Below are 13,090 nucleotides of genomic sequence, written 5' to 3'. Positions count from 1 at the left end.
CTGAGATAAATATTATTAGAACAACAACCCTAATGATACTGTTGCAGTGCTTGTGAGTTCAACAGATTTATATCACATGTGCAAAGAAGGCATGGGGGTATTTGAAAAACTTTTAAGCTTAGTCTTGAAAAAACGCAGCTTTGTCTAAATTATGCATAAAACATAAGTACTGCCTGAAATTAAACAAAAATCACATTGGTCCACAAAGCAGTTTTAGCTTTATGAATATGTCTGCAAACAGAAATACCCGGAGTTTTAAATCTGATTACAAAACTCGTAGTTAAATATTTTTTAATGTTAAGTGCAGCCACTTGTTCTCTTTTTCACCACTATCACTCTAAAAGCTGTGCAAACCAGCAATCCTTCTACACACAGAGAAAATAAATAATTCTCTGTGCACTAAAAATTACTCGTTTGTTCGTCATTTAAAAAAACATATCCATTCATTTAATAATTAACTATTTTGATTCGAAGTGTTCCATGACAAGCTAATGTATTATTCATTCACCTTTGCTGCTAAGCAGTACTGCACCAAAATATTTAAATCTGTTTTGTGTAGATCAGACGGTGAAGAAACAGATGGTCTGTAGTAGTTTATCTGAAAAATGTTTATACTTTTTGTAAACTCATTTTTAGCAAAGCTCTTGCTAACTGACCCGTTTACCTTGAAGACACTTCTTTATCACAAGAACATACAACCCACAAAATGATGACTAAAAGTACATTATCTATCGTACCATTGTGATATTTCACATTATATATAAATGTAAAATATGTTTTATGTAAGTCTAAATAAAATCAATATGCCAAACTTGAACTCTGTTACTGAACGTAAAGACATGCATTAAACTGTAGAGATTAAAAGTGTATACAACTACAAAAGAGCAGCAAGTTTTAAATGTGCATATACTATCAAAACAAAATAGGATCTAAACAGTCCACATAAAGACCCATTTCAACCCGTGCAAGACTGCAGTGTTTATACAGCTATTTCATAAACATCAACTATATCCATGCAACAAATAAATTTTAACTTAAGTTCTTCTTAAAGTTCGTAAACCTTTTTAAGGCTCTCAAGATCTTCTGAAGAGTATTGATTCTGGTTTTCTGCAAGCAAGTCAAACAGTTGCTGAACCTGTTCTTTTTCATTTTTGCTAAGAAGGCCCAGCACCACCTGAGAAAAGAGATTATTTTATAATTAGCACAAGCAATGACTATATGGTTTCCTACTGAAATGTGAAAATTTCCTCTAAGTTTCTGTTCAACTTCAGTACTCATTCAACCTAGGTTCTTACCTTAAATCTCTCTGCTTTGCTCAAGTAGAAAAGATGCTGATATACAAGACCGGGATCTTTTCCAAGTACATAATGTTCCAATGACTGGATAAAAATCACAAAGGTCTCTACTTCAAGTTTGTTACTTAACAGCACTGGTAATTTTTTGGGATCAGTAATTGTTAGAAGATCTGCACAAGCAACTTTATCCTTATTGGCATTCACTACATTTATAACCTGTCCGAAGTCGTAAGCATTAGATGGTTCGGAAATCGTCAGTTTTTCAGAAGTCTTCAACAGCGTGCTCTTTTGAACCGCTTCTTTATAAGTATCATCATCAGTCACAACATCTTCTGATGTAGCAAACTGCCTCTCCTCCTGTTCATCAGATTCAGTCACCTTCACAGAAGAAATAGCATCAACTCATTGATTTCATAAGCTGCATGCATATATTCAATATGAATGTCACTTCATTATAGTTAGCATTTTACTTTTCGTAAAAGAAAGGCTCCTGTTTTTCTCTATATCCTACTTCCCCCCTCCCAGAATGGTACCTTTCTAATTTATCTTTACAGGCTTCTAGTCAAAAGTGTGTATTTTACATTTTCTTTCACTGCAGAAAGGCATCTGAGGCACCGCAGGAGATCACTAAGGAGGACTGTATGCATGTATTAAACGTGAAGTTGCAGAACACAGAACTGAAGTTTAGCCCCCAGACAGCAGTGTTTCATTTTACTTCCATGACTTCAGAATAGTACAGGCACACGGCAGTGGCATCAGGCTGCTGTTCTGAGTTGTTGTGGAAGCAGAAAGCTCATCATGGTGTAACTGCATGAATATCCACTTAATGTCTTCAGAGCTTGCAGCCTGTACTGAATTTCATGAAGCCGTTGCAAGAAAGTTTGCCTTGGGATCAACTACATTTGCTAAAATCCATTTAAAACCGTCAGGAGTCATGGAATTAGTACAAACTGACCCAAAATAAATCATTGCAGGGGATCTCTCCAGCTGATGCCAAGGTTTTCCAGAAGTCTGAAGATATTGCCTCGTACAGTATCAGTGCTGTGCTGGGAGCCTGCTTAGTCATTTCCACAGAGCACTGCACTGGGCTTATAGAGCTTTTGCTCTGTTCGTCAATAAATCGTTAGTATCCACAGAGGTATCTGTCTTATATACAATTATAGCTTGATTAAAGTGCAACAATGATAATAAATCAATTTCTAATTAAATTTTCCTTAGTTATCTTTGCAGTCTGTTTTCACGGAATTCCCATGTATTACAGTAGGTAAGACAGGGAACGCTCTCTAAGGGGACAGCTATAATTATGATAGCAAATATAAATGCTTCCTGCCCCACCCCTGGAAAAATTACCGCTGCCAGTAATGCAGTTAGCTGGTCTCTGAACAATGCCTTCACTTCCCAGACCTCCTCCGAACACTCTCCAAGTCCCTTTGTGTTTGTCACAACTCACAGCTTAACTAACACTGTTCCCAGCTTACACCAGTTATGTGAAAATCCCATTAATTTGTGACAATGTGAAGTGAGTGTATCAATAAAACAAGTTGTTTCCATATTAAAATTTCTGTTACAACACCATTGTGAAATTACGCATTCAAATTACGGTCTCAGTTTCATGCTGTGTAGAGTTCAGCTTGCATCTTTTAAACAGAAAAGGGAAAAGAAAAACATTCTTAAAGGACTAGCAAAGTTACAATCCAAAACCATCGGATGACTGAGAAAATCCCTTCATCACCTAATCCAACGCACAACTCCGCAAAGCTAATGTTTTGATCCTGGATGTAACGTTACATCGTGCATTTCTTTTGTAAGATTGCACAGATGTTTCACCCATACCATTGTTCTTTAAGGCAGGATTTTATTCTTTGGACCAGTAATTATATTACTAAGGCGAGAACAGCCAGCACGCCTGCTCACAATGAACCTTTGCCAGAGGTTTCCTGAGTAGCACAGACTTTAGAAGAAAATCTGCTATTTGTCAGCTGCATTCTGTAAAATAGGTATTCCAAAGTAAGCAGTTTTTGTTTACAAGGAGCATATGCTCAAGCTTAATGCCATCTAAATGTACTTTTTTCATTTCTGCTGTGGTTATGAGTGTACCTCAAAGCATGCCAAGCTTTACTAAAGAACACAGTCGATGCCAAACATCTTATGTAAGAATCTTCCAACGTGCCCTTAAAATAACATTAAAAGTACAACCCCACCCTCAAAAAGGGTATAGCTAAGGACTACAAAACAAAATCTTTAACAGTATTTTTTCAAATGTGTGGCTTCTGTACTGCTTGCTTTTAAAAATGAAGAGATGTACCTCTTGTGTGATTATTTTCTTCCTTTGCTTTTGTAGGCTGCCAGTTACAGTGCTGCTGCCAAGGTGAAGCAGTTGGGTTACCTGCTCTAGTTCATTTTTTGCTTCAAGCACGTTTGGATCTATTAGAAGGACTTTGTTGAGATCGTCAACACTGGCTTGATAGTTCTGTAAGTAAAAGGGAAAATATTTTTTTCCAGAAACACACCACTAGAAATATAAATTATAATTACCATGCTGTTCTTTCCAATTAAGAGAAATAGAAGTGCTAGAATCTTGACATTATGTAGACAAAAATAATCTAAATGCAGTGTAATTACATTAAAGGAAGAAAAAAGTGAAACCACAGATGAACTTGAATATTTTGTGACGAAAGACTTCCTTATTAAATATATACTATGAAAATTTATGCTCTGAAAACCATTTCCTTTTATCAGTGAGTAGCTTATGGAAGACTTTTGCTTTTAAGCATAATTGCTTAATGCTGGAACACTTCCTCAAGATTAATATAATGCTAGACAATCAACAGTTTGCATGTGTGCTTTGACAATAAAAGAGAGTCACTTAGTTAAAAATGTGCCTAATCTTCCTGGGCATTGCTTCAGTAGATAATCTCTTACAGGTTGACATGGGAAATTTTCTGGTTATATTTGAGAAGATTGAGATTACATTATGAATTCTGGGATAACCAAGAGAAGGACAAATAAAGAGACAATGACATTAGCACATAATTCCTCAAGGATCAGTCTTGTGATTTATTTACTATTTTCACTTCAAATTTTGGCATTAAGTATTATGAAGTTTTATATTAAACTTTCTGGATAGATGAGGGTAATAGCAGCATCAGTTCTGAGGAAGGCTGAAACACCACATGAAAAAAATAAAGATACCTTGAGGACTGGAGTATCAAAAATAAGGACACGAAACATGCAGAAACACAATTGCTTCAAGTGAGGGACCCAGTATTTCTTCTGTTCCCGAGCAGTATCACGAAGTTTTATAAGTCATTCATGTTACTAATAAAAAGAAGTCCTCTGATGTATCAGTTGAGGTATTTCCTCAGCATCTTAACTGTAACTGAAGCACCAGTCTACGAGACACTCATTCTCTTTTCTATCCAGAATATTCTGTTTAATACTAATTAATTGTATTCAAGGTGCAGAGACATTGCAGTAAGGCTGTAAATGAACCAGTTTGCTGTACTATAAATGAAAAGTTAAGAAAGCTGTAATTATTCAGTCTCTGCAAATGAAAGCACGAAGGAGACAGACTGCTTGCATCAAAAACCAGCTACTATTTAAGATAAACCATTTGAACTACAGATGTGAAGACTACAGAGAACTGAGGTTCCAGAACAAGAGTCAGAAATTAACCAGTCCTCCTGGGTTTCAAACTGCAGCCTTACAGATTTCGTAACAAACTCTTTTGATATGGTTGTACCAAAAGCAAGAGAATTGACTATCAGCTGTAGGAGGTGCAGGCCAGTCCCACATCCCATGTTATATGCCTAATTTACCAGATGAGCATGATTTCCATTCTGATCTTCCTTTACATCTCAGTAAATCTATAAAAATAATTTACTACATTAAAATACACTGCAGCTTTTTGCCAAATAAATGCCCAGATATTTATAAACAAATAACACTTTCCAGCTTAGTTACATCTTTGCCAAAACAGACACATCCAGTTAGTAATAACTTTTGTTACACAGTCATTTGTCAACCCCAGATCACTTTTGTTGCTTCCTCTGGCATTAACACTCACTCACATCCCTAGAGCTTGAAGTAATGAAGCCATTAAATCCAACCAAAATGCATTTTTTCTTTTTTTTTGGGAGGGTTATGCTACAAAAAAAGATGCTGGACTGTTTCTCAAATTCTTGACATTCTTCACTCGTGTGTAATTATTTTTTTGACCAGTAGATTCACTATTTGTCTTTGCTTCTATTTGTACTATTTATTTATTTTTGTTATTAACTCCAACAACATACGGTTGCAGATGATTAATACCTGGGAGCTTGGTACAGGTACAAAAATGGCTTTGCACAAAATGAAGACACTTTCACCTTCTCTGAAAATGAATCAAAGGAAACCTTAAAGAATTTGTAGCTACTGAAACAGAGGAACACATTTATCATCAAAATGTTCTCATGGTTACTAAGACCTACATTTGGTGTTGTAACACAGAATGTGAATAGTCAGGTATACTGATAAGCACAAACTGTTCTCAAGTGATTTGTAGGCTGAGTGACAATTAATTTTTGTTAAGGCATCAAACATAAGGGAGCTCTGATCTAAGTATTCGTTTGAAGAACGCTGTTAGAACTTGGTGGATATTTGGAGTGATCACCTCCAATTACAGAAAACACAGGAGAAAGCAGTTAAAATCTTTGTTTAAAAGACACTTGTAAAATTTAATACAAAGTAGATGATGAAAGCTGCAATCATGAGACAACAAAAATGAGAAGCTGATTGTTCAATATGAGAGTTGACAGGTAGAGTAAGGATTGCTATGAAGGAATTATGAAGTACAGAAAGCAGTTAACTCACCCAGTGAAGAAGGGGGAACCAACAGTGATGGACAAAACGACGGTTCAAGTGATGTAACGTGACATTTGCAGTCACACTCAGGATGGATACAAGCAATATAAGATTGTGTTTTATCAAGGTCAGATAAAATGATACTCAAGAAACTGTGATAAGACAGGGACAGCACAGACAACTTCAACATGAAGATGGAAAAGAAAAGGTTCAGTCCCCATACTGCCCACAGAGTGAGAAACGAACTCACTGACAAAGGTTTGTAATGTGTTTAGTGGAGGAACAGGGAAGAGAATGAAGATAATTTTAAAGGCCTGGTGCAACACTGACAAGCAGTTATATATGAGCAGATGCCAAAACACAGCTTGAGATTTTAGTTTGGACAGATGAAGACAGACTTGAAAAGAATCTGTGTGTCGTTAGCAAAGATATAGTGAACACCCTGACAGAAAAAAAACACTGTGACACCCAGAAGTATATTAGAACAGAAAGTATATTAGAACATTAGAACAGAGTCGAAACTTGCTTAGCTAATCTCCAGTCAAAGCTCATTTGTTCCAATATTCTAGTCTTTTCTCAAGTTACTGCAAGTCAACATGAAGATTTTTATATTCCAAAAATATGTATGTTTTATGTACGCCTAATGCTTTACAAAGTAATAAATCATCAGCACTGCATACATTGCTTATGTTCAGTCATTGACTGTAACTACCTGATTGCCTTTGAAGAGGATAAGCAAGTTTAGAAGTGCTTAAGAATACCTGTCATGTTCTTTTTCCTCACCTGTAATCCTTTGTACGCTAGTGCTCTTCTATAAAAAGCTTTAATATTAGAATCTTCTATTTGAAGAACATGATCACAATCTTGCTTAGCCTCTTCATATTTATACAGTTTCAAGTAACAGAGAGCTCTAACACAAAAAAACAGAATACACTGCAATATAAGTAAATTCTGGTGTACTGTAGTGCCAACAGTATCCGACTCATAATGTTAATTAAAATATTTCACACAATCTTAATATCTATTTCTTTTTTTTTTTTTTCAGACTACATCAAAACCACTAAGTGTTAATGACATCACTTGATGGATTTAGAGAAAGCCAATTCCTGTAATAAAAAGTCAAAATTTACGTATGAATAATGCATAAAGTTTAGCAGGTACATACATGTTTTAAAAGCAGAGTCTATCTTAGGTTAATATGATAGTATAGTAATGGATACAGTATGGATCCTATGCAGCCATTCTGGGTAAAAAAAAAAAAAAAAAAGTGCTCCAGATTAAATAACCACTACTACCTTCTGTTCCTAGTTATTACTTGGAAGTCTCCTACTCAAGTATTGGCCTAATCAAATCCTTCTTAGTTCGTGGAAGCCGACAGGATTACAGCATAAAGAATTATGTTGCAGAATTAGGTCAACTTTTAAAATAATGCTGCCGTGTGACCAGGTTCCTACTTTTACTTTCACACTATGTCCATTCTCTGAACTATTATTCTTCATGGTTGAGATGTGCTACTGCACATTAGTTTTTAATTAAGATCATACCAGCATTCTCAAAAACAATCTGCATACACTATGTTAATTATAGCTTCTACTGTAGCTTATTTTACATATACCTTAAAATCTTTATATAAATATCAGTGACATTAATACTTGCTCCCCTTGGAAAGCAATGCTGTTTAACCAAAAATCATTCTTTTTCTTAGAAACACTCATCAAGCAGAAAAAAAAAAAAAAAAAAAAAAACAAGCTTTCTTTACAATAGCTATTGAAGTGATGAGAAATCTCTATCTGCAGTAAGAAAATGTAGTGTATTGTTATCCCACAAAGGGGGGGGTTAAATTTTAAATCTTTACCTGTTAGTGTAGATTGTACATTCTTTGTCATTTAACTTCATGCATTCGCTGTATTTCTTTACAGCTTCTTCGTATTTACCGTTCTTTACAAATTCATTCCCTTCGTTTTTTAATGTCTTGAACTCTTCCTCTGCTTTCTCACCTATGTTACAAAAGGATCACAGTGTTACCTAAGAAGGTCAGTTCATTAAAGGTAACTGAGCAGTCTACCCAGACTAAGAATAAATGCCTGGCATCTGGAGGATCTTTACCAGTCTGCACATTACAATTTGTGTTCCCAATCTCCCTGCTGCTCTAAGAAAGGCATGAACTAACATACACACATTTGGCACGACATACACCTTCCAATGCACCAGGTTAACTATTTTGCTGAAAATCATGTGAATGCAAATGGACAGCTCTACACCTTTACCTCTTCCTGTCAACCTGTTCTGTGTGGTACAGAGGGATTATGCATCTCCACTGACATACTAACTTTATTTACAGTGGAGGAGATTTGATAAGCAGGATAAGCCTTCTAGATCTTCACCATCATACCAAAAACCATCATTTCACCTAATATTCTTTCTGCAAGCAACTTAGCCATCATAATTTTTATGTTAAACTGACAATGACAAACAAATTGCATCAGTTGGGGTTAGTGATACATCAATAATAGTCTGTTAATGATTTCTATAAAAAAGATGCTTTCAGAGTAACCTGAAAACAGTTATAAATATATAATGTTGTGTTGCTCTTCAATAATTTTCTTTCCTTCTAAACTTCACATCCTTTATTACACGTGCTTCTGGGTTAGTCTGCATTTTTTCATTATGTTTGTAGTGGAAAACCAATCCTGACAGCAGTTTCATGTCTAAGTGTGAGCAAACAAAGATCAGTAACATAGTTCCAAGTAAATAATATTTGAAAAATCTATTTTCTGTACCTTGCTAAAAGAAAATGAGCCCCCTGTCAAGCTTCAGGTTTTAAACACTACATATAAAGAAGACCATTTTAACCAATAATTAAGCTCAGTGAGCTCTTTAAAAAAAAAAAAAAAAATGGCAGTCTCCTATGCCAGAAAACTACATGCGGACTTGGGGAAAACCATAAATGACAATTTGAAAGCAAAGCAGATTTAAGCAGGAAATATAACTAAATCATAGCTGAAGTTGTTAGGACTCAAAGAAAAAAAAAAAAAACAAACACACAATCATTGCAAAAAAAAAATGTCAGCCACGCATAATGTTTAAATAATTACTGAATGTTATTGCTGGCACGCTTCCAGTGCCAGCTATTACTGGGAGGTCTCACTGATTTAACACAAGTCCTAGAAGGCAACCACGATCTTTGAGTCAGCCTTCAGTAAAGAAAACTGTTACACAGCTTCCATTTGATATTTCTAAAAACAAAACCTAAATAAAGACCACTCTATTTGAAATAAATTGATACAAGTTTTTTGTATCAAAATCCTGCTGATCACACTCCCTGGAAACAGTGATAGCTAAATTCATTACGCAAGGTTATATAGATGTAAATTTAATCCTTACTAGTTAAAAGGTTTAGATTAAATAGGTTGGTTATACAATGAAATAAATAAAAAAACCCAACAAATTGCAACCCTTAGTAACAGGGAAAGTCTGGAGTACAATCACTACAACAAAAACAATTTTAAACCTAAGAATTTACGTTTAATAGCAACCCGTTTGTGCAAGACATCAGTTTTCTACTGTATTTCAAAAATAAATGCTAAATCCAATTATTGCCCAATCCTACAGAGTGATAAATCAGTAATGATATGCACTGACAACAACTGTAATGAAAATACTTAAGTCACTGGAAATTTTAAAAAGTGACATTGTTATGAATTTAATTGAACTTAAATCACACATTGATATTCTTCACATTCCTTAAGGGAAAAAAACAGCTTTCTGTAGTAAGTTTTCTGTTTACCATACTTCAATTTGCACTGTTATATAGATCACACATACACAATGCTATTCTAAGTTTCTGTAACAATGCTTTATTCTTGAGAAAAATGTCCAATTCTCAAAAATGCATGCATTTTTAAGTTGTTTGTTGTTCTACATCAGGTACAAATAAATTTAAAGATGATCCTTCAGACAGTGTTGAAGTCTTTAAACTTGTATGGCCCAAGAATGCAAAATATTTGTGGACATGCATGATTTCAATAATGGATTATTAACAGACAACCACATGCTATGTACTTGGCCAACAATGCAGCTATGCATTGCAGGCTCCCCTCTCTTAATCTAGGGGAGATTATCTTCAGTGCTACTTTTCTTTATATTGAAATAAACTTAAAAGGGAAACAATGAACAGTCAAGTAAGAATCAAAAATGATACAGCTAAAGACTTTGCAAGAAGAATCTTTAACATCAACAAAACAGAATCAGAAGGGTTCCTTCGTTTGAATTACTGGAGTAGAAAAAAATAGAAACTCCAAAAAAAGTGGAAAAATCAGGAGAAACAAAGTCTCCTTAAGGAATAAAGCACTTGGTGCATATGTGTAAAAAGTCTTAAACTAACGGTTTTGAAAGGCAACTATTGAATAGTCACTGTCAAAGTTGAAATCTGTACTAGAAAACATCAGAAGTGTTATTCTGTAGCCTGTTCAGTCTACCTGAAGAGTTGAATTATACTTTCATGAACAATTAAACGATGGCTACAGATTATGCAGTGGATTATGTTACTGAGGATGGTTTTCTGGTGTCGGTCTGAGGTTGTTTGTTTGTTTGTTTTGGAGGGGTGAGCATGGGGTGGAACTATGTTATAACTGTAGCATGAGGTCATGGAAACCACTACCATTTGTGATAGGACTCACACTGCTAGCGAGTATTTCTGCTATATCTTATGTAGCTTTAGAAATTATTTGCTACAAACTAAATCATCTGGACTAAAAAAATTATCATCACTGTAGTTCCTTAAAGCACATTAACCCTAATCATACAAAAGACCATCATCTTATCTGACAAATATTTTCTAAATATGTTCCTTTGACATTATTAAATTGTATTTAATTTTTCATTTAAAATTTTCTTATATGTACATATACTTGTATTAGCTATACGTACGATTCATCTGCAACTGTTCTTCTCTGTTGGTATCTGTAGTACTGCTTGGCTTAACCTCTGAAGTAAAACATCCTCCATCCCACCTATGTAGCTGAGCAGCAACTGGGACAACTGGAATCGGTGGCAGTTTCTCCCTCCAACTAGAGCCATCCTGGTCAATTAAAGTCTTTGTTATTCTGAAAAAGAAAACTCCTCTCAAGATGACTTTTCATAAATTTATTTAATGCTTTAATAAACTATGGCCAAATTAAACAACGCAATGTTCCAATTTTCCCCCAAACAACTTTACAGTTATCCTTAAGTCTAATGAAAAAAATGTCACAGCAGTCAACTCCATTGAATTAATTTATTTGATTCAGACTTTTTTCCACTAAAAATTAAAATACTTATGCTAGTATGTAGGAGACAAGAAACTGACATACACCAGATCTATAAATATTTAAGCAAATGACTTATTTTGCAACTAAGCTCTAGCTGCTGCCTGAAACATGCAATAAGAAAACTAAGCAAAAGAAATGTCTTTCCCCTGTTTCCTTAGGTGTTCATTGTTGTTATTTGAAGCATAACTAAAATACAATGCACTCAGATATACAAGCGGTACCTAAATTTGCCAGTGTCAAGCAAAACCTCTTACACAACAATTACCTCTTACATAACAACTTTGTAGATAACCAGAGTAGGTCATAAAGTATATATTAAATTGCATTTTATACAACAATCAGAAATTTTTCAAATGATCATTCTTCATCCCCATTTCAAAATGCAAAGAAAAATATATTTGATCTTTTCAATCTTTCTTTAACCAGCGTTTATTTCCACACGTGAGAGGTTGAATTCAAAATGCACTTAGGTGGGAGTTTCCCTTTGCTGTGATATGTTTTGGAGCAAAACCTAAATAGACATGAGTAAAGCCATATATGACTTAATATTTCTGTTATAATTTTCGCAGTGTTTTAAAAGACTATCAAAAAACCACAAATTAATCTGTGATGAGAATAACAATGATATAAGTCTTCTGATATCAAAATTAACTTAGCTCTTAAGTTCAACTGGTGGTAAGTCTAACATATGCTTTAACAAAGAAAAATCCTCAATTCTGTAGTAAAGCAAGTCGCATTGATATTATGGAAGTCAATAAACTGAAATTTGCATAATAGGTGTGTTTCCATTTAACATAAGTTTGAAAACATACTACATGAATACTCTTCCAAAAAAATAAATTGTATCCTTGAATGTGACATGAATGAGATAAAAAGAGTATTAATAACCTAGATAAAGTTTTCTTCCTTGATTTTGTTCTTTCAGTATTTGAATAATGGCTATAAAATAATAATAATAAAAGTTCCTTAGTGTAAGATTATGGCAATAGAGTCAAAGCAATTGGGACTAAATTCATTTCCAATTTGGGTCTGAGAGAAGAACCAATACAAGGAGCAGCATCTGTTCTAATATTACTTCAGACTCGTGAAATGGTTCAAGTTGGCAGGGAACGCTGGAGGTCATCTGGTCCAACCCCCTGCTCAAGCAGAGACAACTAGAACAGATTGCCCAGAACCATGCCCAAGTGGACGTTTATTGTAAAACAGAAATTACCAACGTATTTCAGTGATGTATATTAAAAACACTGTTTGTGGAACAATATACCATGCGATTTTATGTATTACATAAAATGAAACATACCATTTTGAATTGAAACTAAGTTCTTCATATGCAGAATATCACATTTTGTAGTATTATATATCTGTTTCACCTCTTTTTAAGAGAACAAGACTATTTTTCTATGTATTAGCTGCACATGCCCTTTCAGGGCATTCCTCTATCTGGATGATTAATAAGTAGTATTTTATAAAACAACTGAGAAGCTTCTCCAAGTTCTGTTTTGCTCTAATTTTCCTAAAACTTTAAGTTTTTAAACCATCGTACAAACACAATTGTTAAGAAAAATGTGGCATACCATCATAAATTAAACAGCCCTAAGATTTACTCCATTATTTATTTTTTTTTTAATTATTATTATTAGAGAA

The 13,090-nt window shown here is 34.4% G+C and overlaps 1 protein-coding gene across 1 annotated transcript in view; it reads right to left on the bottom strand.

Annotated features, from left to right (window-relative positions):
* Positions 1 to 460: 460 nt before the first annotated feature.
* The window catches only part of SPAG1 (sperm associated antigen 1), a gene marked incomplete at its 5' end in the record, with an annotated part of 38,773 nt that continues 26,143 nt past the window's right edge, over positions 461 to 13,090 (bottom strand). Inside the window, 6 exons of the mRNA XM_084281691.1 lie at positions 461 to 1,174; positions 1,296 to 1,673; positions 3,601 to 3,765; positions 6,921 to 7,047; positions 7,993 to 8,134; positions 11,067 to 11,242. Coding sequence (XP_084137817.1) covers positions 1,046 to 1,174; positions 1,296 to 1,673; positions 3,601 to 3,765; positions 6,921 to 7,047; positions 7,993 to 8,134; positions 11,067 to 11,242 — 1,117 coding nt within the window. The 3' untranslated portion in view covers positions 461 to 1,045. The remainder of the gene's footprint in view (positions 1,175 to 1,295; positions 1,674 to 3,600; positions 3,766 to 6,920; positions 7,048 to 7,992; positions 8,135 to 11,066; positions 11,243 to 13,090) is intronic.

The sequence above is a fragment of the Netta rufina genome (genome assembly GCF_964035555.1).
Source record: "Netta rufina genome assembly, chromosome: 2".
In the NCBI taxonomy this organism is placed as follows: domain Eukaryota; kingdom Metazoa; phylum Chordata; class Aves; order Anseriformes; family Anatidae; genus Netta; species Netta rufina.
The sequence above is the reverse complement of the archived record's forward strand: the minus strand, read 5'-3'. Positions and strand labels throughout refer to the sequence as shown.